Source organism: Sturnira hondurensis, unplaced genomic scaffold (assembly GCF_014824575.4).
Source record: "Sturnira hondurensis isolate 20B ecotype Veracruz unplaced genomic scaffold, ASM1482457v3 Scaffold0020237, whole genome shotgun sequence".
NCBI lineage: Eukaryota > Metazoa > Chordata > Mammalia > Chiroptera > Phyllostomidae > Sturnira > Sturnira hondurensis.
This window is the reverse complement of record NW_028092868.1, coordinates 939,158-966,225: the sequence shown is the minus strand read 5'-3', so window position 1 is coordinate 966,225 and position 27,068 is coordinate 939,158. Positions and strand designations below refer to the sequence as shown.

Genomic DNA, 27,068 nt, shown 5'->3' with positions numbered 1-27,068 from the left:
GTTTAGAAGAGGCCTTGTTAACATTCTCCGTAAATAATTCTCCATAAATGCTGGCCTAGGAGGCTGTCTAGGTCCTTTTGCTTTTATACGGTCCCTGAGCTAACTATTCAGTCACCCATATGTCTTAGACTGGAGGTAGATTGGCTCTGGCAGCCTCTGCTCTTCACTGTGTGTTAATGGTCACAGTGAAACAAACTCTCACACGAGGTGGAATTAATACACAGCAGATTCCAGCTGTTTCTGCCAGTGCCTTCTTCCTCATGTCAGGACAGAGTTCTTGACATAAAAGAAAAAAAAAGTAACATCATTGTTTTGTCCCCATAGGCAACTTGGCTTTGGTTATGTATTTAAATCTGTTTGATAATTAGATGTTGACCTGTACCAGGCACTGAGGTGGAACCTGTGTACAGAGAGGAATGGGACGAGGCCTCACCCTCCTCAGAGCCTCGAAGGGCTGGAGGCTTCTTGCTGGGGAATCAGTGCACTTCCGTGTTTCGTCCCTCAGTGGTCTGTGGTTTACAAAAGGTTTGCACCTGCGTTTCTCTTCCATTACCACAGGCCTTTTCTCTAGTATATATCTCTAGGTTATTTTTTTAAATTTAACTTTCTCCAATACTCATCTTTTCCTGCTTATTTTGGAAGAGTAGAGCATAGTGGTTGGCAGCCATTTTCCCTTTTTCTAGAAAATACAAGTGAAAATAGAGGAACATGTAACAGAATGCAGGATCTCAGAAGAGGGTAGAGTTTCTTGCTCCAGAGTTTTTCTTTTTATCCTGACATTGTCCCCCAAACTTAGCTCATTAAGAAAAAAGTTTTTACCAAGTGTAGTTATGGATAATGTGTAGATTGTGCCTGTTAATTAGTGTTTTATTTTCCAGCTCATGTGGATGATTTATTTCCATTTTTCTTGAGACACGCAAAGCAGATATTTCCTGTGTTGGAGTGCAAGGATGATCTGCGTAAAATCAGTGACTTAAGAATACCACCTAATTGGTCAGTTCCTTCATTTCTGGATTTGAACTTTTTGGTTTTTAATCTTGTGAGAGTAGTGATGATGACGATTTTTTATTGTATGCTGGATGATAAATCATAAGGAGTCTGGATTGTTTTGTTTTCCCTAGAAAGAGGCAGTTAATTCTGGCAGGCAATTAACCCATGTCTTCTCTTTATCCTAATCCAGCTTGGTTTTAGGTTTTACTATTACAGAGCTACAGTAGCTTACTTTAAGGTGTCCTTACAATTCACGTGTGCCTGTCTGTGTGTCAGCGCATGCCTGGGTGTTAACACACTCCGTCACAACCACCAGGACTAAACTCCAGTATCTCCCAGTACTTTGTCACCTCATGGAGACTTTCTGCTCAGACCCTTAGCAAGCTGTTCTCTGCTAGGCTGTGCATGTGTTCAGCGCAGCCCTTGGCCAGGTGACCCACAGGAAACTCCCACACAGAATTCAAGGCTCCCCTTGCACTGCACCCTTTCTTTTCTTCCACACACTGTCTTTTAAATTTCAGTTGCTTCAGCAACTCTGGACTTGATCTCTGCTGCTCAGCTCAGTGGGACTATTGTACTTGGCTTGGGTTCTACCTCCCCGTGCCCTGCTGGGGTGCATTATGGCTTAGCTCAAGTGTTCCCTTCTCCCAGGGCCTGTAGTCCTGCATGGCCCATTGTTTGTGTCCCCAAGCAGCTGCTGCGTATATTTTGTCCAGTTTTGTACTTGTCTGTGGTGGGAGGGCAAGTCCAGTACCACACACCATGGCCAGAGGCAGAAGACTCAGTCATTACATTGTACATGTTGAAATCCAGAAGCCTGGGAATATTTGCTTACAAGGTCATGTGTTTAGAGCTGTGGAAGTGATGTGAACATATTTATGCAGCTAATAGTAGTTTAAACTTACTTGAAGTAACTACTGAGGAAAAAGGATTTATACAATGGCAAAAATATCGAGGAAATTAATTTGCATTTGGATTTTTCTGTCCTCTAGTTAGTAAATGTCGTTCTTGGAAAGTCATCATTTTAGTGTGGATATAAAACTTGTCATTTAAGTTTTTTAAAGATGTCATTTTGCAAATGTTAAAAATTGGAACATTTTTTATTGCAAACTTTGCCAAGGTGGATTTTGAAATTAGTAAGATTAATCTGCCTACCTACTCATCTTTTAGGTACCCTGAAGCCAGAGCCATTCAGCGGAAGATAATATTCCATTCAGGCCCCACAAACAGTGGAAAGACGTATCACGCAATCCAGAAGTACTTGTCAGCAAAATCTGGAGTGTACTGTGGCCCTCTGAAATTACTGGCACACGAGATCTTCGAAAAGAGTAATGCCGATGTCAGTGTGTTGCCAAATATTTGCTCCTTGTTAATTTTGTGTGTGGGGGAGAGGGTAAGAATGGAGACAGGAGGGTGGTGTGCCTGTGCAGTATACCCTCCGGTGACCAGAATTGCCATATTTCTATGCATCTGACCAGCCGTCAGCTGTAAGATGTGCCACCTGAAAAAGTGCTGCCAACTAAACTCTGACATGCCATCATTTGTTAAGATGTATCCTGATTTCAGAGATACTGAAATGTGAAAAAAATGTGTGTGTTAGAATGGATGCAGTACAGGGTTACGGAACAGTTCACGTATACGGAGATAGGTGGAGAGTAACACAAATAACCTGACCCCACCATCCAGTTTCTAACATTTTGCCATACTGTTTTTTTTTTAAGAAATAGAATATTGATATATTCTATATATATATAGAATTAAAAGTTCAGTTGAAAGTCTCTGAACTTCCTCCTTTGACTCCTCAGAGTTTGACTCCTCAGACACAATGTGACCACTATTCTGTTAGGATGTTTAATTTACCTTTAGGTGAGAACTCTGATGTGATCAATTAGAACTAATGACAAAGACTGAAGCCACCATTTCAAACCTGAAAAGGACTGAACGCCCCATGGTCCAAGGCATTGATTTTGTTTTGTTTTTTCTTTAAAGATTGTATTTAATTATTTTTAGAGAAAGAGGAAGGGAGACAATGGGAGGGAGAGAAACAACAGTGTGCGGTTGCTTCTCGTGAGTCCCCAACCAGGGACTTGGCCTGCAGCCCAGGCATGTGCTCTGACTGGGAATCAAACCAGCGACCCTTTGGTTCGCAGGCTGGCACTCAATCCACTGAACCACACCGGCCAGGGCCCATTGGTTTTTATAACGGGGCTAATATTGTGTTCATGTTTTATGATATGATGTCTATAATGTGAGATTAACCAGTTTTGGTAGGTAATTTACCTTCTCTATTTTTTGTTTTGAATAATGTATGTAATTTTCGTACACAATTGCCTCTTTATCTGTAAATACTTAAAAAGTACTTTCTCTTAGTACTGCTCTTTAGAATCTCTTAGAACAAAAATTTTCTTTTGCATAGCCACAGGATATCTAAAGCAGGACATTTAATATTGATAGACTGTTATTATTTGATCCATAGTCTGTATTCCAGTTTTGCCAGTTGCCCAGTAACAATAATAACACTCCCCTTTTACCCCTGCCTCAGCCTCCCCAACCCCTGGATTCTGTCCAGGCTCTCACACTTCTTTCGTTGTCTTGTCTCTGGTTCCCGTTAGTCTGAGACAATTTCCTCGTCTTCCTTTGTCTCATAGCCTTTACATTTTGGAAGACCACTGCAGGTCCGTTGTGTTGCAACCTGTCTTTAAGTTTGGACGTGTCTGATGCTCACTCATGGTTGGTTTCAGGTCCCTGGAGGCCGGCTGCCCCAGTTGCCTGGAGTTCCCCAGGTCTAGCACCGGGTTTCCATCCTCGGGAACTCTCATCCTGGGCGACCAAGGGGGTTGATCACTGTGATACACCATGGCATGGAGGAGTGGTATTAGGAAGACTTCACATGCTTGTATTTTCTTTGTAATATTCTTGAATATAGAGACATTGTATGTTTCATAGATAAACTGAAACAGTACAGAAACATACAAAGTGAAAAAGTGAAACCGCTGTGATTTCTCATGCTTTTGTTACCTGAGAATTTAGCTGTCTTGAGATGTTTCCGAGTTTACATAAGTTTTGTAAGAGAATAGCTTTTATTTTTTATGAAAAAATTTTTTAAAGGATTGTGAATATTTTGTTTTAGCTATTAGACAAATGAACTTGATTGTAATGGAGAATATTCTGTTAAACATCCAAAACTACTTTTTGCTGTTGTTTTCAAGGTGAAAATAATTCCAGGTTTGTTTGTGTTTTGTCGTCCTAGGGTGTGCCCTGTGACCTGGTGACAGGCGAAGAGCGAGTGACTGTGGGTCCGGAGGGGAAGCAGGCTGCCCACGTCGCCTGCACTGTTGAGATGTGCAGTGTCACCACTCCTTGTACGTGCTCGCCATTTTTAAAGACTTAGTGTTTTTTATTTTAAAATATTGGTCAACATATAAAATGCTTTTTGTGAAAAAAATTTTAATTTGAGACAAAGAAGGGAAGTGTACAAGAAATACTCATTATCTGCTACTACTAATAAGCGCCCAGAACTTTCTGTCATGTTTGCTTTTGAACATTCTCTCCCTTTTTCTCTTAAAAGATATGTTAACAGGTATGAAGTTACCTTTGTACCAATCCTCAGTTCAATTCTTTCCCCCTCTCTTTTTTTCGGTATTATTTTATATTACTTTCGGGGGTACGGCATAGTGGTTAGACAATCATATGCCTTACAAAGCCTTCCCCCTGATATGTCCAGTACCCAAATGGCACCATACACAGTTATTACACTATTATTGACTATATTTCCTTTACATTCCCGTGACTGTTTTGTAACTGCTGATCTGTACTTCTCAGTCCCTTCACCTTTTTCACCCAGTCTCCTAACCTCCCTCCCTCTGCCAGTCATAAGTCTGTTCCTTGTATCTGTGAGTTTGTTTCTGTTTTCTTTATTTATATCATTCTTTAGATTCCACATATAAATGAAATCATATGGTATTCCTTCTCTGACTGATTTATTTCGCTTATAATGCCCTCTAGGTCCATCCATGTTGTTGCTAATTGTAAGATTTCATTCTTTTTTATGGTTGTTTATTATTATTGTTGTTATTTTTTTAAAATATATTTTATTGATTATGCCATTACAGTTGTCCCATTTCTCCCCCTCCATGTCCCTTCACTCTGCACACTCCTCCCCCCTTTAGTTTATGTCCATGTGTCACAAGTTCTTTAGATTCAGTGTTTCCCACATTGTTCCCGCCCTCCCCTCTATTTTCTACCCACCGTCTATGCTGCTTATTCTCTGCACCTTCTCCCCCCTTCTCCTCCTCCCTCTCCCCTGTTGCTAACCCTCCATGTGATCTCCATTTCTATGGTTCCACTCCTGATCTAGCTGTCCTCTTGGTTTGCTTTGGTTTTAGGTGTGGTTGTTGATAGTTGTTGATAGTTGAGTTTGCTGTCCTTTCACTGTTCATATTTTTTGTTTTATTTTTCTTAGATAAGTCCCTTTAACATTTCATATAATAAGGGCTTGGTGATGATGAACTCCTTCAGTTTTACCTTGACTGGGAAGCACTTTATCTGCCCTTCCATTCTAAATGAAAGCTTTGCTGGAGAGAGCAATCTTGGCTGTAGGTCTTTGGATTTCATGACTTGGAATACTTCTTTCCAGCTCCTTCTTGCCTGTAAGGTCTCTTTTGAGAAATCAGCTGACAGTCTGATGGGAACTCCTTTATAGGTGACTGTCTTCTTATCTCTTAACTGCTTCTTATCTCTTCCCTCCTTCATTTTTATCTTGGGTAATGTAATTATGATGTGCCTTGGTGTGTTCCTTCTTGGGTCCAACTTCTTTGGAATTCTCTGAGCTTCTTGGATTTCCTGGAAGTCTATTTTCTTTGCCATTGGGGAAGTTCTTTATTATTTGTTCAAATAACTTTTCCACTTGTTGCTCTTCCTCTTCCCCCCTGGTACCCCTATAATTCGGATGTTGGAATGTTTAAAGACGTCCTGAAGGTTCCTAAGCCACTCCTCATTTTTTTGAATTCTTGTTTCTTTATTCTTTTCTGTTCGGTTCTTTCTTTCTTCCTTCTGGTCCACTCCCTTGATTTGAGTCCCAGTTTCTTTTCCATCACTATTGGTTTCCTGTGCATTTCTCTTCATTTCAATTAGTTTAGCCTTCATTTGTTCCTCTAATTTGTGACTAAAATCAACCAGTTCTGTGAGCATCCTGATCACCAGTATTTTGAACTGTGCATCTGATAGGTTGGCTGTCTCTTGGTCACTTAGAAGTATTGGCTCTGGGGCTTTGAGCTGTGCTTGAGCCATAATGTTTTGGTTTGTTGGCACCTGTTACGTATGAGGGGTCGAGCCTTAGGTGTTCACCAGGGCAGGCAACCCAGGTCTCTGGGTTGTGACGCTGTATGTGGGGGCGGGGTCAGAGAGGGGCAACGGCCCTTGTTCTGCTCTCTCTTGGATTTCAGTCCCCTCTGCTGCTTCCTGCAAGCAAACCTGGCCCCCCTGTTGCTGGCTCCTGGGTGTGTGGGCCTGTGCGCCCTCCAGGACCCTGTGGGTCTCTCCAATAAACTCTCTGTGAACCTGAGAGCTTCTCCTGGCACCTTGACCCTGAAAGTTTTTCCAATTGGTGCTTTTAGGTTTTAATTCCCGTCGCTGGGGCCCTGTGTTGTACGGTCTGTCTCACTGCTCCCCTCTGCGCCTGGTTTATCTGCAAATGTGTGACCACGGTCAGCCAGCTGCCTTGCGCCCTCACTGGGTCTGCCCGTTGCCACCCCGCACCTGGGATCTGCCAACTGCTGCCTGCGAGACTGGGTTGGTCCGGCTGATATTTCCTGCCCGATCCCACTCTGCCAGCCGCTGACTCCGCCCCTCTTACTGGTCTGGCCGAATGATTCGTTGTTGGACTTCCGTACAGTTCAATTTTCTGTGTCTTGGTTGTGTTTTTGTTTACTAAAACTTTGTTGTCTTTAAACTTGGTTGTGTAAGGAGGCACAGTGTTTCCACCTATGCCTCCATCTTGGCTGGAAGTCTCTATGATCGTTTATTATTTATATTTTTGATATATTTTTTCTTCCTCCTGCTCCTAAGGAAGACCCTTTAACATTTCATATACTACTAGTTTGGTGATGATGAACTCCTTTGGCTTTTTCTTATCTGGGAAGCTCTTTATCCATCCTTCAATTCTAAATGATAGCTTTGCTGGGTAGGGTAATTTTGGTTGTAGGCTCTTGTTTTTTATCACTTTGAATATTTCTTGCCAGTCCCTTCTTGTCTGCAGTTTCTTTTGAGAAATCAGCTAACAGTCTTACAGGAATTTCCTTTTAGGTAACTGCTTTTCTCTTGCTGCTTTTAAGAGTCTGTCTTTAATTAACCTTTGGCATTTTAATTATAATGTGTCTTAGTGTGGGCCTTTTTGGGTTCATCTTGTTTAGGACTGTCTGTGCTTCCTGAACTTGTGTGTCTATTTCCTTTACCAGATTAGAGTGGTTTTTCTGTTATTATTTTTTCAAATAGGTTTTCCATTTCTTGCCTTTTCTTTTTCTACTGGCATCCTCATGATGTGAATGTTGATACACTTGAAGTTGCCTTAGAGGCTCCTTACACTAGCCTCATTTTGGGGGGATTTTTTTTGTTTGCTGTTCTGATTGGGTATTTTCTGTTTTCTTATATTCCAGATTGCTGATTTTATTCTCTGCTTCATCTACTCTACTGTTGATTCCCTCTAATTCTTTGCTTCAGTTACTGTATCCTTCATTTCTGACTGGTTGTTTCTTACGGTTTCATTGTCCTTTTTTGTGCTGTGAAAGTTCTCACTAAGTTTCCTGAGCATCCTTATAACCAATGTTTTGAACCCTATATCTGGTTTGCTTGCCTCTCTGTCAGTTAGCTCTTTTTCTGGAGATTTCTCCTGTGTTTTGCATTTGGGACCTCTTTCTTTGTCTCTGCATTTCAGCTACTTCCTTATGTTTGTTTCTATGTATTAGGTAGAGCTCCTATGTCATCTGGATTTGGTAGAGTAGCCTTGTGTAGTAGATGTCCTGTAGGGCCCAGTGGCGCAGCCTCCACAGTCACCCCAGCTGGGCCCTCTCGGTTCACCCTGTGTGGGCCAACTGCACTGCCCTGTTGTCGTTGAGCCTTGATTGCTGTTGGCATCACTGGGAGGTACTGACCCCCAAGCTTGTCGACTGCAAGGACTGGCTCCAACTGCAGCAGAAGACCTGCTGTGCAGGAACCAATCCCATGGTGCAGGACTTGCTTCAGTGGGCTTTGGTGCTCACTGCGTTTGCCCCTTGAGTGTGTCACTCATGGAGGTGGTAGGGTTGTAATTGGTGTGGTCTGAAGCTGTCCACCTGGTGTGGAGACTCCCAGGAGGTACAAGGTTAGCCACTGCCTGTGCCCTGCCTGGGGCTGCCCAGCATGAGCTACAGAGCTGTATGCAACTAGCTGCTACTAGTGCTGGGCTTGGAGGTACCCAGGAGAGGCCAAGCTGCAAGTGAAGCCCAGTTGCCCCTACTGACAGGCTGGGGCCACTTAGTGAGAGATTCAGGGCAAGCAGAGGCCAGATGCTGCTTGTATGAGAGATTTTAGGGAAGTCTGAAACATGAGCAGAGAGAGGCCATTTGTATGGAAAACCACTGGAAAGGGCTTGGGTGGGCCTGCAAGTTGAGTTGGGCAGGGTGTCGGGGAATTACCAGGTTGGGGTTACCAGGTTGATGGGGTCTCAGTTACGGTGCCCACCTGCCAGCTTTGTGTTGGGGAGGCTCAGAAAAAGAACAGTGGCCTCTGCCAGTCCTTCTGTTCCTGCAAAGGTGCTCCGCCCAGCTCTCACTCTGGTGCCAGACTCTTCAGTTCCTTTTCTGTGCTATATAATGTTCCACTTTATGACTGAAATTGTACATTCCTCCATTAAAGGATATTCAAGTTGTCTAAAGTCTTTCACTATTATATATAGTACTACAGTAAACCATTTAAGAAATTTTGAAAATATTTTAAATGAAAATTAACTTTTTCTTATTATATAAGCAATCATATCTTCTTATAAAAAACATAAAAAAATACAAAGAGAAGAAAAGTACATAATTTCCCAATCCCATCCATTTGGAATCAACAAGTATAACTTTGTATATATTTTTCAGATATTTTTCTGTCTGTGTTTGTATTATATGTCCATTGTGGGTGTGTATATTATAAAATAGGGGTTATATATTATGTGCTATTATGTATTAGAGCACATTATGTACTATTTAGTAGTGTGCTTTTTTATTTTAATATTAACTTTCTGAGTAAATGGATAGTTTTTAAAAAATTACTTCGTTCTAAAAGTAGTACATGGTAAAAATTCAGGCAGCACAGAGGTTTGTAAATCAAAATTCCGTCTCCTCATCCCGCTTTTCTAATCTTGTTTGTATGTCCCAGATGCAGTAAGCAGTTTTTAATCTAGCGGTTTTTCAGTGTAAAATTAACTTTGTTTTCTAAGTGTCATTGTGGGCATATTACATTTTAAAACATTTTAATGTGCTCTTTATTCCTTGGTGTTTTGGGAAGAAAATTGTAATTTATATGACTTAAAGAAAATATAGTTTGGGAGCATTTTGGCATTGGGAGATAAAATGCGGCACTTACTTTTACCGTAGTGATGTACTTAAAGCTCTCGGAGTGAGCGTGGCTGGAGCTCAGCGAGTCACACTCCCCCTGGACTCTGCTCCTCGCAGTCTGGGTCCCTCCGGTGGAGGTGCTTCCTGTACTGCGAGGTGGTCTGCTCCTGGTTCCTGGGAGCAAGGATATGGCTTTCTTTTACTGCTGCGTAGGTGTGTTACTGCATTTTGCTGTGTATAATGCACACCCATGGTTTTGGCACAAAGTTGGGGAAAAAAATGTTTTAATTAATTAATTATTTATTTATTTATATTTAGAAATAAAACCCATTTTCGTTTTCTAGGGTATTTTTCACATGGATACCATTTCTGCTTTCTACAGTTACACTTTTAACACATAAGCATAAAAGAATTAAAAAAACTTACATAGATACAGAATTAGTACTACCCATATATAGTGTTCATCCTTACTTTTCCCTCACAATTTTGGGCAACAGAGTGCGTGTTATACACACCAAAATACAGTAGTTCTCGTTAGACAGATTCTCCAGGCTGCCTCTGAGATGGCAGCAAATAGAACAAATGACCCTGCCTCGTTATGGGTCTGGGCTATGGAGCTAGATGGCCCCGGCTTGAATTCCATTCCTCGGATCTCACACTAAATTGTACCTATTGTGCTTTTGGGCCAGTGACTTGACTTCTCTGGGCCTCAGTTTATTCTGTAAAATGCCGATGATACTGATTTTGCTCTTATATTTGTTGGGAGGATTAAAGGAAATATCATTGTAAAGCACTTAGTGATCAGTGATGATGAAAGCTTGAATTTTGGTGTTGTGGTCTGTTTATCATGCTATTTAAGTAGCTCATAGTGCTCACGATAACTTTTTACTTTAAGATGAAGTGGCCGTGATTGATGAAATTCAAATGATTAAAGACCCCGCCAGAGGATGGGCCTGGACCAGAGCACTTCTAGGTGGGTGGTCCTGTTGCTGTGAAACCTGTGTTCTGTGACTGAGAGGCGTTTACCTGCTCGCCCTGGCCATGTAGGGCCAGGTGGGTTCTTTCTTTTTGACGCAAATCAACAGTTGAGTCAGCTCAGTGTTAGTTTTATTTTTCAAATATTACTTAAATAATGGGAAGTTCATTTTTCTACTATAAAATTAGCATAACCATTTAATTAAAGTTAAAATGTTCAAATCTCATCATATTTACAACAACCACTATTAAGATTTTGGTGTTTCATGCTAGTTTTGTGACTATGTAATTTTGTATTTTGGTTTTTCAGTTATGTTGTTTCAAGCATTTTTAAAAGAATTTGTTTGTTTACTTTTTAGAGGAAGAGGCAGAATGAGAGGGAAGAAACATTGGTGTGCAATAAATACATCAATAGGTTGCCTCTCACACACCCCGCAACTGGGGACCTGGCCTGAAACCCAGGCATGTGCCCTGACTGGGAATCGAACCTGTACCTTTTGGTTCTCAGGCCAGCACTAAGTCCACTGAGCCACACCAGCCAGGGCTGTGTCAGACATTTTTTTGGTACCACATCATAACATTGTATATTCTCCATTAAAGAGTTGTAGTGTAATTTTTTCCAGAGTTAACATTTTCCCCTATTATTAATAATGCTGCAGGAAAAATCTCTCTGGTCATAGCTTTTTAAAATTTTATTTTATTATTTCTTTAGGATAGCCCCCTAGAGATGGAATTCTCGAAGTCCATGGACATGAATAAATGTTTCTACTATTTGATAATTGGAGTGAATGTTTTGTCAGCATGTTGTAGCGCAGGTGTTTTTAAATTTAAAAACAAACAGCTGTGCTCTTTCTTCAAAGAGTATTAATTGAAGCTTTAATGTAAAATAGATGAAAATAGATTTGCTAAGGGGTAAGGAGCATGGTGTTCCTTCTACCCTCCAGCCCCCAGCCTCTGAGGCACCTCAGTGATTCCATGGAAGCTAATTTGAAAAACACAAGTATGGGGCTAATGTCCGGCGCCAGTGATGAACTGCTGGGCTCTCGTCCTGGCTGGCATCACCTTCTAATAGACTCAAAACCTTGGCTAAATCGATTTAAAAGCTTTGAGATCTGTAAAAATGGAGTTTGTTGAGGTTTGAATCAGAGCTAATATTTATGAAAACACTTGGTGAAGTTGTAAGGCAGTAGTAGGTAACAAACTTAAATATTTTTGTTATATAAAGTGTTGGTTATTTAATTTTATATCTTTAAAGTTTTAAAAATTGTGATTTTACATTCAACAGGACTCTGTGCTGAGGAGGTCCATTTGTGTGGAGAAGCTGCTGCTATTGACCTGGTTACTGAGCTTTTGTACATGACTGGGGAGGAAGTGGAGGTACTAGACTCCGTGTTTTGTCCTCAGCGTGGCGTTCAGGTCACCCAGAGTACCCAGACAGTGGCTCTAGAGGCCCCAGGTAGTGGCAAAATCTGGTCTTAACTACAAGGAAAGCTTCATTTCCTCATAGTCAACAAGATCGTATGTATTTGGTTGAACCTCATGATTTGAAGTTCTGACCAAGTAGCCATCACACCGTAAGTCTTCCAGAGTACAGGAGGTTCTTTGTATTCTCTTGACAAAACCTTCTGGAGTTTCAGGAGGTCTCTTTAGAATTAAATACATCAGCAATGTTGGAAGTTTGAGGCTCAGCAGAAGTTTGTGGTTTATGAAGTCTCACTGGGGCTTTTGATATATATATATAATTGCTAGAGATAGTTTATATCTCTTTCCAAAATTCCTAGAGTAGGAAGTAACTGGTTTTCTTTCTTTTTTTTTAAAAATATTTTATTTATTTATCTTTAGAGGGGAAGGGAAGGGGAGAGGGAGAGAAATATCAATATACGGTTGCCTCTGGTGTGTCCCCTGCTGGGAACTGCCCTGCAACCCAGGCACATGCCCTGACTGGGAATCGAACCGCGATACTCTGGTTCGCAGGCCCGCGCTCAATCCACTGAGCTACACCAGCCAGGGTGTAACTGGTTTTCTTTTTATCTTACTCTTTATTTTCTTTACCTGAGTTCTGTAGTAAGATAAAGAAATATTTAAAAATTGATCCATCACTTCAGTTTTGTGCTCAGCTTTCAGGGAGAGGTAGTGGAATGTAACAAGATATTTTCAGTTTTAGTCTTGGTTTTGCTATTGTTAGCTTTGTGTTCTTAGGGAAACCACATAAGACTAGAACTGGAAAAAAATCTCTTCACGTTTGATCTTTTATTGAGCTCTATTTTACTCTTCTATAAAACGGAAGTAATAGTTAATAACCCTTCTTACTAAGTTGCTATGAAAATCAAATGTATATGAAAGTGTGTTGAAAATTTATGGAACATTCTCTAACACTTTATTAATTTAGAGTTAGCATTGTGAACTGATGGTAATTTTATTACAATATTAAATGTGTTTCTGTATTTCCCCTTGAAAAACATTGGAGGTTGTCAGGTTTTAACTGCTCTCGAATGTCTGTAAGTTGAAGTCGAGTTAGGTGTGTTATTTCACAGCATCATGTCTTTTAATATTAAAGGTTCGAGACTACAAGAGGCTTACCCCCATCTGTGTGCTGGATCAGGCACTGGAATCTTTAGACAACCTTCGGCCTGGGGACTGCATTGTCTGTTTCAGCAAGAATGATATTTATTCTGTGAGTCGCCAGATTGAAATTCGGGGATTGGAATCAGCTGTTATATATGGCAGTCTCCCACCTGGTAATTACTGGCTTTCATCATGACAGAATATGAAATCTTATTTTTGCCATTCATGTTGAGATATGTACCGAAAACACAGTAAAAGACATTGAATTAAGATGTTTGATATATCAGTAATTTGTTATAGGTCATATAAAAATGTTTCTCTAGTTCATCTTGGTAGGGATAGAAGTATTTCAGTTATTTCTAGCACTTACTATTTTATTTTATTAGATGATATTTTAAATGTTGAGCTGATGATTTTCTTACAGAAATGTCATTAGAATATGAGCTTGATAATACTCTTCAGACTGGAGTCCTGAAATCCATTACACGTCCTCAGCAGTGATAGAGCCAGTGTGGGGTGGGCTCGCGTTGCTGTGCGTGGGGTAGTTAACACAGCGGGAATAAAGGACAGGTGGCTCTTGGAGGATATTAAGAAATAAGTTTGAAACAGTAAGAGTTTTATCCATAAAAATGGAAAGTAGAAGGTGAGGAGTTCCAAGATATACTTAGTGTGATCCAGTAAGAGATTGAGAACACTGATTTAACATAAACTTCTTGTTTTAGGGACGAAGCTTGCTCAAGCAAAAAAGTTTAATGATCCTGAGGATCCATGCAAAATCCTGGTTGCTACAGATGCCATTGGCATGGGACTTAATTTGTAAGTGATTTTGTTTATAATAATTACGTACATTCAGTAGGTTACATGGCAAATAAAAAATTTCTAATTGGTGTTAGAGTGACCGGAGACTTTGATTTAGGAGATGGGGATTAGTATATGGATCTATGACCTGTCTTGCTTACACCTAGGTATTGAGGAAGGAAAAAGAAAATACCACATAGCACTAGGACTTTGGGTGCTGCTCCCTCTTCGACTGCTGCCCTGTTACATTACCTTACTTGTAGTTTTTCAGTCAGTCAGTTGTGTGAGGGCCTACTGTGCATGTAGGGCTAGTCGTTATCTGTAGGGGTAACAGTATTAAGCCTAACCATTTCTCTCTGGGAATGAATCAGACAAGCTATCTAGCCCCAGCTGGTGTGGCTCAGTGGCTTGAACACGGGCCTGTGAACCAAAAGGTTGCCACTTCAGTTTCTAGTCAGGGCACATGCCTGGGTTGGAGGCCAGGTCCCCAGTAGGAGGTGTACAACAGGCAACCACCCATTGATATTTCTCTCCTACTCTTTCTCCCTTCCTTCCCCACTCAAAATAAATAAATAAAATCTTAAAAATAAATCCAAAGCTTTTGACAGCAGCTAACTTTTTCTTTTAATCCTCACCTGAGGACATTTAGAGAGAGGGGAAAGGAGGGAGAAAGAGGGAGAGAATCACTGATACCGAGAGAGAAACATTGATTGGTTGCCTCTCGTATGTGCCCCGACCTGCAGCCTAGGCATGTGAACCCGCAACCTTTCGGTTTATGGGATGGTACTCCAACCAGGTGAGCCACACTGGCCAGGGCAATTGCAGTCAGCTTTGAAAAGCAGCCTGAGGACACTTTATGTGATGTATTTGTTAAAAAGTTATTTTCTATAGCCTCATTGAAGTATAATTTACATACTATTTACAGTTCACCTATTGTAAAATATAAGTTGATGAATTTTAGTAAATTTACATGGTCGTTGAAAAATACTGTTTGAAGGGAAGACAAAGAATTACCAACCAGCTTTTTCCTTATTTTGAAAACAGCAGGAAGAATTGCAAATAGGCCTAAACTAGAATTGAGTGAGCGCTTCTGTAGTGACCCAAATGATGGAGAGTTTGTCATCTATGAGATCACCTTTATTTCTGTTTCAGGAGCATAAGAAGAATTATTTTTTATTCCCTTATAAAGCCCAGTATCAATGAAAAGGGAGAAAGAGAACTGGAGCCAATCACCACGTCTCAAGCCTTGCAGATTTCTGGCAGAGCTGGTCGGTTCAGTTCGAAATATAAAGAAGGAGAGGTTACCACGATGTATCGAGAAGACCTCCGTTTGTTGAAGGAAATTTTGAACAGGCCTGTGGACCCTATAAAGGTAAAGTGTAACGAATGTGTTAATGACTTCTCTTTGGAGGACAGTGACTCCTTTCTTCACCCTTCTTCCAGACTCTTGCCTCAGACACTTGCAAACAAACAAAATAAAAATTTTATGCCATGAAAATTATGTCAAGAAAGCCCTCCTTTATTGCTTTGGAGAGGAATAGAGATCCCCTGGTCGAGAGTGGTGTGGAAGTGAAAGATCCACAGTGAGCAAGTTTAGTGAACCTGACTTGCCGTTAGTTCTTCCTAGTCTAGTGGCAGGTGGGGTTAGGGGCTCAGTTGCTTCAGGTGGGCACACAGCCACGTAAGCGACTGAAAGGTTGTCGGAAACTTGTGTGTGGGACACCAACAGCGCTAAACACTGCAACTCGGAGCCGGTAAGGACAAGGTTAAATTTTGGTTAGTGTAGTTAATGAGGCAGAAGTTTCAAATTTCAGACAGACTAACTTAAATTTAGAGTTGCCTGGAAAATGTACTAAATGTGGCTCTTCACCTTTTTCAGTGACCCTAGGCAAAGGGGATTATAAATCAGATAGTGCAAGGAAAACTTCCTGGAGGAAAGCTGAGGGTGAAATCATCTCTGTAGCTTCTGTTAGGAGTGCACTTGGTAATGGTGCACCATTTCCCTCCTGTGTCCCTCGTTTCTGGTGCTCCTGTTCTTCCGACCGTGACTCAGACCTCTCCTTTCCTCTTTCCTGTTCCCTTTCTTTCGTTTTCTGGCTTATACTTACCTGTAGGCATTTCTTAACAGTGCAGTGTACACTTACAGAGATAGCCAACCTCCAGTTTAGACGTTTTTTCATGTACTTACGTATGTATGTATGTAGGTTTTAATATCCTGGTTAAAGCAGTTGGTTTTTCCTCGTTCGGTTTTGTTCAGTAAAGAGAACTGAAAGCTTGGAAAGCATTTTGGTACTTTTATCAGATTGTCATAGATTTTAGAAATATAACCAAAATGTGAGTAAAAGATTGACTAATTACTCAGTGGGTGTAATTGGTTGCTTTTACTAAATCATCTCATTATCCTTCCTAATTGGTAATAAGTGGGAAAATGATGATGCTTTTCAGTATTTTACTTGAATTCTTATATAGGACTTTATCTTGAAATAACTTAGCAAAACTTATTCTTTTTTTAAAAATGAGCTTATGATTGTTGTTTTTTTCTTTTACTAAAGGCAGCTGGTCTTCATCCAACTGCTGAACAGATTGAAATGTTTGCCTACCATCTTCCTGATACAACACTTTCTAATCTCATTGTAAGTAGAAAACCGCTCTTAAATCTCTTTTCTAAAACTGTTGACATGTTGCCTGTGGTAAACAATGCTGTAGTGAATATATGGATGCACTTGTTTTTTAAAGATTTTACTTATTTATTTAAGATTTTATTTATTTATCTTTAGAGGGGAAGAGAAGGAGAGAGGAAGAGAAATATCAATGTATGGTCGCCTCTTGTTCATCCCCTGCTGGGAACTGGCCTGCATCTCAGGCATGTGCCCTGACTGGGAATTGAACTGCGATCCTTTGATTCTCAGGCCCATGCTCAATCCACTGAGCTACACCAGCCAGGGCTGTTTATTTATTTTTAGAGAGGGGAAGGGAAAGAAACACGGTGTGTGTCTTTCCTAGAAGGAAAGACTCATCAGTGTGTGGTTGCTTCTTGTAGACTCCCAACTGGGGACCAGGCCTGCAACCCAGGCATGTGCCCTGACTGGGAATCGAACTGGCAACCCTTTGTTTTGCAGTCCAGTGCTCAGTCCACTGAGCCACGCCAGCGAGGGCCCCAGCTTTTTGTTTGTTTCCATTTGTATGAAATATCTTTTTCCATCCCTTTACTTTCAGTCTGTGTGTCTTTTGATCTGAAGTGAGTCTCTTGGAGACAGCATATGTATAAGGGTCTTGTTTTCTTACCCATCCAGCCACCGTGTGTCTTTTGATTGGAACGTTTAATCCATTGGCATTTAAAGTAATTGTTGATAGATATGTATGTATTTATTGCCATTTTATTATTTGTACATTTTCCTTTCCCCCTCCTCCTCTACTTCTTCCTGTTTTTCCTCCTCTTCTTTTCTTTCTTCTTCTTGACCCTTCAACATTTCTTGTGGTCCTGGTTTGGAGGTAATGACCTCTTTTAGCTTTTTCTTGTCTGGGAAGATCTTTATCTGTCCTTTGATTCTAAGTGTCCATCGATAGGTGACTGGTGCGTATATGCAGTGAAATGTGACTCAGCCATAAAAAAGCAATGAACGCTTGCCATCTGCAACAACATGGATGGACCTAGAGGGTGTTGTGCTGAGTGAATTAAGTCAGACAGAGAGAGACAAATGCCATATGATTTCACTTGTATGTGGAGTCTAATGAACAAAATAAATGAACAAGCAGGACAGAAACAGACTTACACAGAGAACGTTTTGACGGTTGCCAGATGGGAGGGGGTTTGGGGGCATGGAGGATAAAGCTGAAGGGATTAGGAAGTAGGAATTGGTGGCTACAGTCACAGGGATGTACAGTGCAGCATAGCGCACAGTCGGTAGTGTCACAGTAACTGAGTGCTGTCAGATGGGAACTAGATTTATCAGGGTGATCGCTTCACAAGTTACATAAATTCTAATCACTGGGTCGAACACCTGAAACTAATACAACATTGGTTGTCAACTGTAATTGAAAAATAAAAAATTGGAGAACTTGAGCTTTTGCTGTCTTGCAACTGCCATCAGTTTTGCTGAAATTCATAAAAATTATCAAATAAATAAAAATAAGAATTAAAAAATTAAAAAATAAAAACATAAATAAAATGTTGGTATGTCAGGTAATTACTCGTTAACCTCATGGCCATGAATGGATAGTCTGTTTCTGTGAAGTTGCTATTTATGAAGTTTACATTGAAAGTGAAAACTTTTGAAATCTAGGACTTTTGTCTGAGTATTTTAGGTTGAGGAGGCAACAAATAAAAGCAGACCTTTCTAGAAGTCTGTTATGAGTGGAAAAAATGGCTTTTTATATTTCCAGCCAAGGTGGAGGCATAGGTAGACACACTGTGCCTCCTCACACAACCAGAAGAAGGACAACAAATTTAAAAACAAAAAACAGCCAGAACTGACAGAAAATCGAACTGTATGGAAGCCTGACAACCAAGGAGTTAAAGAAGAAACATCCATCCAGACTGGTAGGAGGGGCGGAGTCAGGCAGCCGGTGTGGAGAGGACTCACAGCAAGGCGGCGGCTGGTTGGAAAGCAGTAGCTGGCAGACCACAAGAGGTAGCAGGTTGCAGACCTGGCAGTTCCACATTTGTGTGCAGATAAATCGGGAGGAACAACTAGGGAACGAGACAGTCTGCACAACCCGGAGTTTCAGTGCAAGGAAATAAAGCCTCAAACCTCTGATTGAAAACACCAGTGGGGGTTGAGGCAGCAGTGGGAGAGACTCCCAGCCTCACAGGAGAGTTCACTGGAGAGACCCATGGGTCCTAGAATGTATACAAAACCCACCCACCTGCGAATCAGCACCAGAAGGGCCGGATTTGCTTGTGGGTAGCAGGGGAAGTGACTGAAACCCGGCAGAGAGCTGAGCAAGCGCCACTGTTCCCTTTCAGACCCCTGCCCACATACATCGTCACAACCCAGCAACGTGGGTTGCCCCGCCTGGTGAACACCTAAGGCTCCACTCCTCATCATGTAACAGGTGTGTTGAAACAAAAAAAAAAATGGCCCAAACAAAAGAACAGATTAAAGCTCCAGAAAAAATACAATTAAGTGACGAAGAGTAAACCAACCCATCAGATGCACACTTCAAAACACTGATAATCAGAATGCTCACAGAATTGGTTGACTATGGTTGCAAATTAGATGCAAAAATGAAGGCTACACTAAGTGAAATAAAGGAAAATGTACAGGGAAAGAACAGTGATTGGAAGGAAACTGGGACTCAAATCAATGGTGTGGACCAGAGGGAAGAAAGAAACATTCAACCACAATGGAATGAAGAAACAAGAATTCAAAACAATGAGGAGAGGCTTAGGAACCTCCAGGGCATCTTTACATACTCCAACGTCTGAATAATAGGGGTGTCAGAATAAGGGGAAGAGCAAGAAATTGAAAACTTATTTGAACAAATAATGAAGGAAAACTCCCCCAATCTGGCAAAGGAAGTAGACTTCCAGGAAGTCCAGGAAGCTCAGAGTCCCAAAGAAGGTGTACCCAAGGAGAAACACACCAAGGCACATCATAATTAAATTACCCAAGATTAAAGGTAAGGAGAGAATTTTAAAAGCATTAAGAGAAAAGGAGTTCCCTACAAAGGAGTTCCCATCAGACTATCAGCTGATTTCCGAAAAGAAACCTTGCAGGCAAGAAGGGGCTGGAAAGAAGTATTCCAAGTCATGAAAGGGGACCTACATCTGAGATTACTCTATCCAGCAAAGCTATCCTTTAAAATGGAAGGGCACATAAAGTGCTTCCCAGATAAGATCAAGTTCAAGGAGTTCATCATCACCAAACCCTTATATGAAATGTTAAAGGGACTTATCTAAGAAAAAGAAGATAAAAAGTATGAACAGTAAAATGACAACAAGCTCACAGTTATTAACAACGGAACCTAAACCAAAAACAGGAAGAAATTAAGCAAATAACTAGAACAGTAACAGAATCACAGAAATGAACACCACATGGAGGGTTATCAACAGGGGAGTGGGAGGGGGAGAGAGAGGGAAAAGGTACAGAGAATAAGTAGCATAAATTGTAAGAAGGTAGACAGAGGAGGTTAACAATAGTACAGAAAATGTAGAAGCCAGAGAACTTATATGTATGACCCATGGACATGAACTAAAGCGGGGGAATGTGGGTGGGAGGAGGTGTGCAGGGTGGAGGGGAATAAAGGGGGAAAATGGGACAGCTGTAATAGCATAATTAATAAAACATTTTTTTAAAAGATGGCCTTTTGTAGATTTGAGTACCTTCATGTCCAATTAGGCAGTCCAATAATTTAATCTATCTTCCCCCTCCCCCCCAGGATATTTTTGTAGACTTTTCACAAGTCGATGGGCATTATTTTGTCTGCAATATGGATGACTTTAAATTTTCTGCAGAGTTGATCCAGCATATCCCGTTAAGTCTCCGAGTGAGGTATGTTTTCTGCACAGCACCTATCAACAAGAAGCAGCCTTTTGTCTGCTCTTCACTGTTACAGGTAAGCCTGTATCTTTAGCATATTTTGAGTTATTTCAGGTTGAGGTATTTTTTCCCAAACAGTACTTTGTTACTCCAAATAAAACAATTGGGGAATATCCTTTAACATGAGACACTATGTAAGAACTTGAAGAGAAAGTGATTCCCTTTTTTTGTACGTGATTTTTTTGGGGAAGGACAACCCTTGCTTTGTATTTGGGCTTATATGGTAGCTTCTGTGAAGAAGCGAAAACAAAAGTAAATACAGTTTTTCAAGAGAAGTGGGGGGCCTTGACTAATGCTACACTTTTTCCTTAATGGTGTGTTGGTAGTGTTTTTGGAGGGGAGGGTGACTGGGGGTTTAGTAGTGGCAATAATAATTTGTTTTCTTAACCATAAGGCACTGAGCCAGGGATTGCTGTCTTGTATGAGTTTGGTGTCAGTCAGGGTTACAGTACCTTTTCTTTTTTTAACACAGAGGTAGTTGATCTTTTTTTAAATCCTTATCTGAGAATACGTTTATTGATCTTGGAGAGCAAGAGAGAAACGTCAGTGTGAGAGAGGAACATCAATTGGTTGCCTCCCATACACACCCCGACCAGGGATTAAACCCACAAGTTTTGGGTGCACAGGACAATGCTCCAGCCAACTGGTCTACCTGGCCAGGGCCTGATCCCTTTTCTTTTAACTCATTTGAGTGAGGATACAAATAGCTGACTTTTGAGGAGCGCAGGATCCGCCAGAACAAGGGGCCCAGGGAACGCAGTGGGAGCTGTGTCCTCTGACCTCTCTGTACCCTTGCTGTCCCTGTTGCTCTGCTGGGAGCGCCCTCACCCCCACACCTGACCCACGGTCTCCTCTTTGAACCGTTTTCTGACTCTGGTTGTCTTTTTGCTGCCTTGTCTTGTATAGACCTTAATGTTCTGTATGTTAGCTCAGTTTTTATCCACTCTGTTTCTAAATTTATTTTAAAATTACATAAATAACATATAAATACTTTCTCTGCAGAAAATTAAAACATTACAGGTAGGATAAGTTAGGCTACCCAAGTTTAGCTCCTGTGACATAACTGTTATCAGCGTGTGTATATCCTTGCAGACTTTTTCAGTTGCATTTTCCTACCTAGATATACTGGTTCATGTGGAAATTCTAGTTTTGTTTTGTGGGTGTGTTTTTCCGTAAATGTTATGATAACTTTACTCTGCACCCTGCCACTTTCTTTTTCCCTTACTAAGTCTTAGAGGTCTTCCATGTCCAGGTATTTATCTAGAAAATACATTTCTTTCTTTCTTTCTTTTTCCAGATTTTACTTATTTATTTCTAGAGAGAGGGAGAGAGAGAAAGAGAGAGGGAGGAACATCAATGTGTGGTTGCCTCCTGCCCGCCCTCAACTGGGGGCCTGGCCCACAACCCAGGCACGTGCCGAGAATTGAACCAGCGACCCTCCAGTTCACAGGCCAACACTTAATCCACTGAACCACACCGGCCAGGGCCCAGAAAACACGTTTCTTACATGTGCTCCCCCTCCCAGAAGCACACCCATACCTTTTCCTTTCCCTTCTCCTCCCTTCTCGTCATGCATCCCTTAAACTCGAAGGCTCACCACGAGGTTTGCAACCAGGGAAGCAACGGGCAGCAAAGCCCCTGTTCAGGCTAAGCCCCTGGACCTGTCTCCAAGGTCCCCTTTGTTGCTTCTTCTATCCTAAGCCCTTCCTTGTTTCACTCTTCCCAGCTTTAATAAACATACTCTCAAAAATGTATATTTTTATGTGTGTGTGTGTGTGTGTGTGTGTGTGTGTGTGTTTCATAGAACTGGCATTTGTTAGTGAGCTAGCAAAGGATTGAAGTTACTGGAACAAAGTCTTAGGTGCTGCACACCGACCTGGATGGAGCTTGAGCCCTGACCCCCTTACACCGTTCTTTGAATTATTTTGATGAAGCAGAAGCATCTTCCTAAGGATTAAGGACAGTTTAACAGTTGCTTATGTGTTTTGCGTAAAGATTAGAATGTGAAATCTAGAGATTTTTCCCTGCTCTCTCTTACTGTGGGACTTTAAAAGAGCTCAATCCCATTGATGGCCTCTGAGGCCAGTGGTTTTGTAAAAAGAAGGAAGTCATTCCCCCGCCTTTAAAAAATTTACCTTTATAAAATATTTAATGTTCTTTAAAATACAGGAAAGTATAAAGAAGGAAAAAAACAAGCCTGCTTATCGAAACAGAATCACAGTTAACATTTTGTTGTGCTTTCTCCTTTTTTTTTTTATCACTGACTTGAGTGAATTCTGATTCTTTCACTCAGCTCTTTTTTCTGTTTCTCTCAGTTTGCCAGGCAGTATAGCAGGAACGAGCCTTTGACCTTTGCATGGTTACGCCGATACATTAAATGGCCATTACTCCCACCGAAGAATATCAAAGACCTCATGGATCTGGAAGCTGTGCATGATGTCTTGGATCTTTACCTGTGGCTAAGGTATTGAATTTTTCCTCTATATGCTCTCATTTTTCTAAGTAATAGGGCAAACCACAGGTTTTTATCAATGGTATTTTGCTCCTTTTAATTAGGCACATATTTGGAAGGTGCTCTATATTATGTTTATTGTCCATAAAGGCAGTTGAGCCTGGTTTATCCCCATCCAAAAATGACTTAAGGCGTCTGTATTGATTCCAGTGAAGACAGGTAGGTGAGAAGGTCCGTTAGACCCTTGATACTCAAAAGGCGGTCGGAGGACCAAAAGCATTGCCGTCACCTGGAAGCTTGTTAGAAATAGAGAATATCAGACTTACTCAAATTCTGCATTTTAACAAGATCCCCATGTGATTCATTTACACATTAACATTTGAGAGGTGCAATTCAAATCCTCAGTTAACATCATTGATGCAACTTTCAGTTTAAGAGAAAGAATATATAACAAAACCAGTTTTTTTACCATAGGCTAGTCAGTACAAACAAGAGTTAAGTTCCTAGGGCAGCTCATCAATGTTACAGGGGAACGTAACACTGGTGTCCGACAAAGTGGTTTTATCCGAGGACCTGCTGTACTGCTCTAGATCAGTGATTCTCAGTTGGCAGGCATGTCCCACTGAGGGGAGCGTAGTGGAGTCACTTAAGGGAGAGTGACAACCTGTCCTCACAATGATATATTTATTGCTTGATGTATTGGGGCAGAAATAAAAGTTGAGCCAAGACATTGGACACATTTTGCGAAAACAAAACATTTGGAATTAATCAGTGTCAAGATGTAGTTCTGTCATTGAGATTAACTGTGATAAGAGCTGTTGCTATAATGTCATGTCTTTTTCCCAGCTATCGGTTTATAGACATGTTTCCAGATGCCAGCCAAGTTCGAGACCTCCAGAAAGAGCTAGATGGCACTATCCAGGACGGGGTACACAACATCACCAAACTGATTAAAACTTCAGAGACACAAAAGCTGTTGAACTTGGAGAACTTGTCAGCAGAGAGCCATTCTCGTTTGCAAGGACCATTGAAGAGCCAAGCGAGAAGGACACGCACGGCCAAAACTTCAGGGAGTCAAGCTGCCGAGCCACCCGGCCTGGGCGCGGCCGAGAAGTCCCTGGCTTCCAGACTGGTGCGGCAAGGGCTCCTCACCGCGGACATGCTGAAGCAGCTGGAGAGAGAGTGGCTGACGCACCGCAGCGAGCGTGGCAAGGAAAGAGCAGAGTCTGGGGCTTACTCCAAAGGGTCCAGAAGAAAGAAGGGGCCTGATTCAGATTAGTGTTATTTTATTTTTATTTTTCAAATAAAAATCTATTTTAAAATCCTTTTCCCCCCCTCACCTGCATTTACTGCTTTCTAGTATTGTGGCTCTCTCTTATTGGTTTTTTTTTTTTTTTTTTGCACAGAAAAATGCACTCTTAAAAGATGAGCGAACTGGGTTTTTTTCTACTTTTTGAAAATACGGGTGTCTTACAGATTTTATTTAGAGGTTATATAATGGCCACTGTAGTACAGCCCTAAGACAATGCACTATAAGGAACTGTGTGTGGTAATAAAATCAGTTTGGTGAGCTGTGTGACCAGTTTTCTACACCGTTGCTGAGGATGTCGTGGATGAAGTTGTCTGACAAAACCATTGCTGTCTGTCGTACCCACGTACCAGAAGGCTGTTGCAGGTGCTGGAAAGATGCAGTAACCAGGCATAGTGTATGGAGCTTTTGGTGTGGAGGCGTGGAGGAATAAGTCAAATAAATGATGTAGAAGAGTGAGGGTAGGGATTGTTGTCCGTCTAGCTCACTGCTGTATGTTCACTGCCTAGATTATAGGACAGTCTGTTAAATGAATGGATGTGATTTCAGAGGTAACTACCAGGCTAAAGTAGAATAAGGGAAGAGAATGACAAGTGGTAGCTGTGGGCTATTTTAGGTAGAATGGGTGGTCCCATGTCCACAGGTCGGTCTGGTGCATGGTGGCCTCCATCTCTCCAACAAAGGTTTCAGCCCTGCTTAGAGATACAGCTACAAGGAGTGTAAGGGCATAGGCTTCGGAGCTGGACAGACCTGAGTTTGGCTTCTCATCACTACCAGCTCAGTGCCCTGTGCTCTCTGGGGATTGGTCTCTGCATCTGAAGATGAATGGTAGTGCCTACTTGGAGTTGGTCAGGGGTTTAGATGTGATGAGTTGCCATCTAGCACAGCACCTGATAGACAGGAAGTGTTTTGCAAATGAACCTGAAGGTTTGATTTGTTCTGGGCTGTGAATTGACCTCTGAAGTCATTCTAAGAACTGCACTAATTTCTTGAGCAACTGTTAAACAGGTTGACTTCAGACTAGGGATTAAACTGATTTAGTTGAAATTGGGTCAAGGAACAGTCAGTTTGCCAAGCTAGTCATCTCTTTTTGTATTTATCTTTGGTAGTTTTTAAATATTTATTTATTTTTAGGGAGAGGGGACAGGAAGGAGATAGGGAGAGAAACATCAATGTGTGGTTGCCTCTCCTACGTCCCCCACTGGGGACCTGGCCTGCAACCCAGGCATGTGCCCTGACTGGGAATCGAACCAGCGACCCTTTGCTTCACAGGCCCGCGCTCAGTCCACTGAGCTACACCAGCCAGGGCTCTTTGGTAGTTTTGAGTTCAGATGTTTCATTTAATTGAGATAACTGCCAGGCTAAAGTAGAATAAGGGCAGAGAATGACAAGTGGTAGCAGTGGGCTATTTTAGGTAGAATGGGTAGTCCCATGTCCACAGGTCGGTCTGGTGCCTGGTGGCCTCTTTATTCTTGGTAGTAATCTTTATTCTTCTAACCTTTGCCTTTGTGGCAATAAAGGCTGACCAGGTGGCACTGGCTACTTGTTTGTGGGTAAACAGTGGCGCAATGCCCACCAGGGCATATTTCATTAGATACTCTTCATTGGACTACTTTGGTTCTAGAATTAGCTTTTCCCCCTGACTTACACCATAGCAGACCTACTCCATTCTTGTCCAGATGGTCTCAAGAAATACCCATGAATGAACAGGATAATGGATTTGGTCTTACTGTATTTAAGTGATGAGGCACATTACTTACAGGGTTAATTCTCCCACTTTCTCCACTTTGGGGGCCAGAGTTGGCAAGTCACAGAAGACACTTAAGCAAGATGCTTGCAATCTTTGCCTAGTTAAATGTTAGTGAAGTCTCAGATAAGAGGAGTGGAGGTGGGCAATGCTGTAAAGCAAGGGCTGCTTGAACACTGGAACATAAAGAATATGAATAGTGATAGTTCACCTTTTACAGTTCCCTTTTTTCGGGGAGGGAGAGCTCTGGTGTGATGGACCACAGAAGAAGAGACCACAGAAAGATGAAATGGGATGAAACAAAAAAAGGAAAAGTCGATTGGAGTGGCTCTGCTGAGGGCTTACAAGGTCACTTGGAAAACAACTTGGTCTTAGCAGCAAACTGGTCCTGCTGTTAACTCTTTGAGGGCTGGGCTAGCTGAGTCCCAGACGTGTTTCACTAAGGTCCTGCTCTCAGCCTTTTTAAAACAGAACTCTTTCTCTTGGAGGTTTCTAACAGGGTTTGAAGCCCCCTTTGGATTGTGGATTCAGCTGAACCTCAACGTGGGGCATGGACTGAGACCTAGATGTTGACCTCAATTCCATAGGTACCGACGTGGCTAATTGAATAAGATGTGGTTAGTATGTAACTAGTTAGGAATAGTAACCAATGACTTACAGTGTTGTGCACATTGTATTTGTGGACAAGTGTAATTCTACAAAATGAAATTGGGTCTTTTGAAAAATGCCTTCTGTGAATCACAAACATGCAAAACCATCGTTGCAGATCACCAAAGTCTCTTGTGGCTCAGAACTGGGCGTCTGTAGTTGGATGCAGTCATTCTGTGTCCAACTCAAAACAAACCTGTTGGAATGTAATAAAAAGTTGTGGTTTGCTAAAAGACAAGCAAATGATAAATGAAACAGGTTATTTTACTGTTGTTTCAAAGCTATACAATATATAAGGTTGAACAGAGAGAGCAGTGTTTATAAACATGCTTCTGAGTTGTCACTATTACTTAAAGCCTGTCCCTTAACATAGTGCACACAGAGACAATAAACAATACTTGTCTTTATGGGGGAAAAACGCCAAAGGGGGGAAAAAAAAGTAGGGTGGAGCTTTGAAGACTGACTTTGT

General features: G+C 41.4%; 1 protein-coding gene across 4 annotated transcripts in view; it reads left to right on the top strand.

The window, feature by feature from the left end:
• Positions 1-24,295, top strand: part of SUPV3L1 (Suv3 like RNA helicase) — a 35,468-nt gene extending 11,173 nt beyond the window's left edge. For all 4 annotated transcript variants that reach the window (XM_037029204.1, XM_037029205.1, XM_037029206.1 and 1 more), the window contains exons 4-15: positions 879-993; positions 2,161-2,329; positions 4,241-4,352; positions 10,459-10,536; positions 11,824-11,915; positions 13,096-13,276; positions 13,826-13,919; positions 15,054-15,273; positions 16,454-16,534; positions 20,283-20,459; positions 22,759-22,907; positions 23,742-24,295. In XM_037029204.1, coding sequence (XP_036885099.1) covers positions 879-993; positions 2,161-2,329; positions 4,241-4,352; positions 10,459-10,536; positions 11,824-11,915; positions 13,096-13,276; positions 13,826-13,919; positions 15,054-15,273; positions 16,454-16,534; positions 20,283-20,459; positions 22,759-22,907; positions 23,742-24,174 — 1,901 coding nt within the window. In that variant the 3' untranslated portion in view covers positions 24,175-24,295. The remainder of the gene's footprint in view (positions 1-878; positions 994-2,160; positions 2,330-4,240; positions 4,353-10,458; positions 10,537-11,823; positions 11,916-13,095; positions 13,277-13,825; positions 13,920-15,053; positions 15,274-16,453; positions 16,535-20,282; positions 20,460-22,758; positions 22,908-23,741) is intronic.
• Positions 24,296-27,068: the final 2,773 nt, after the last annotated feature.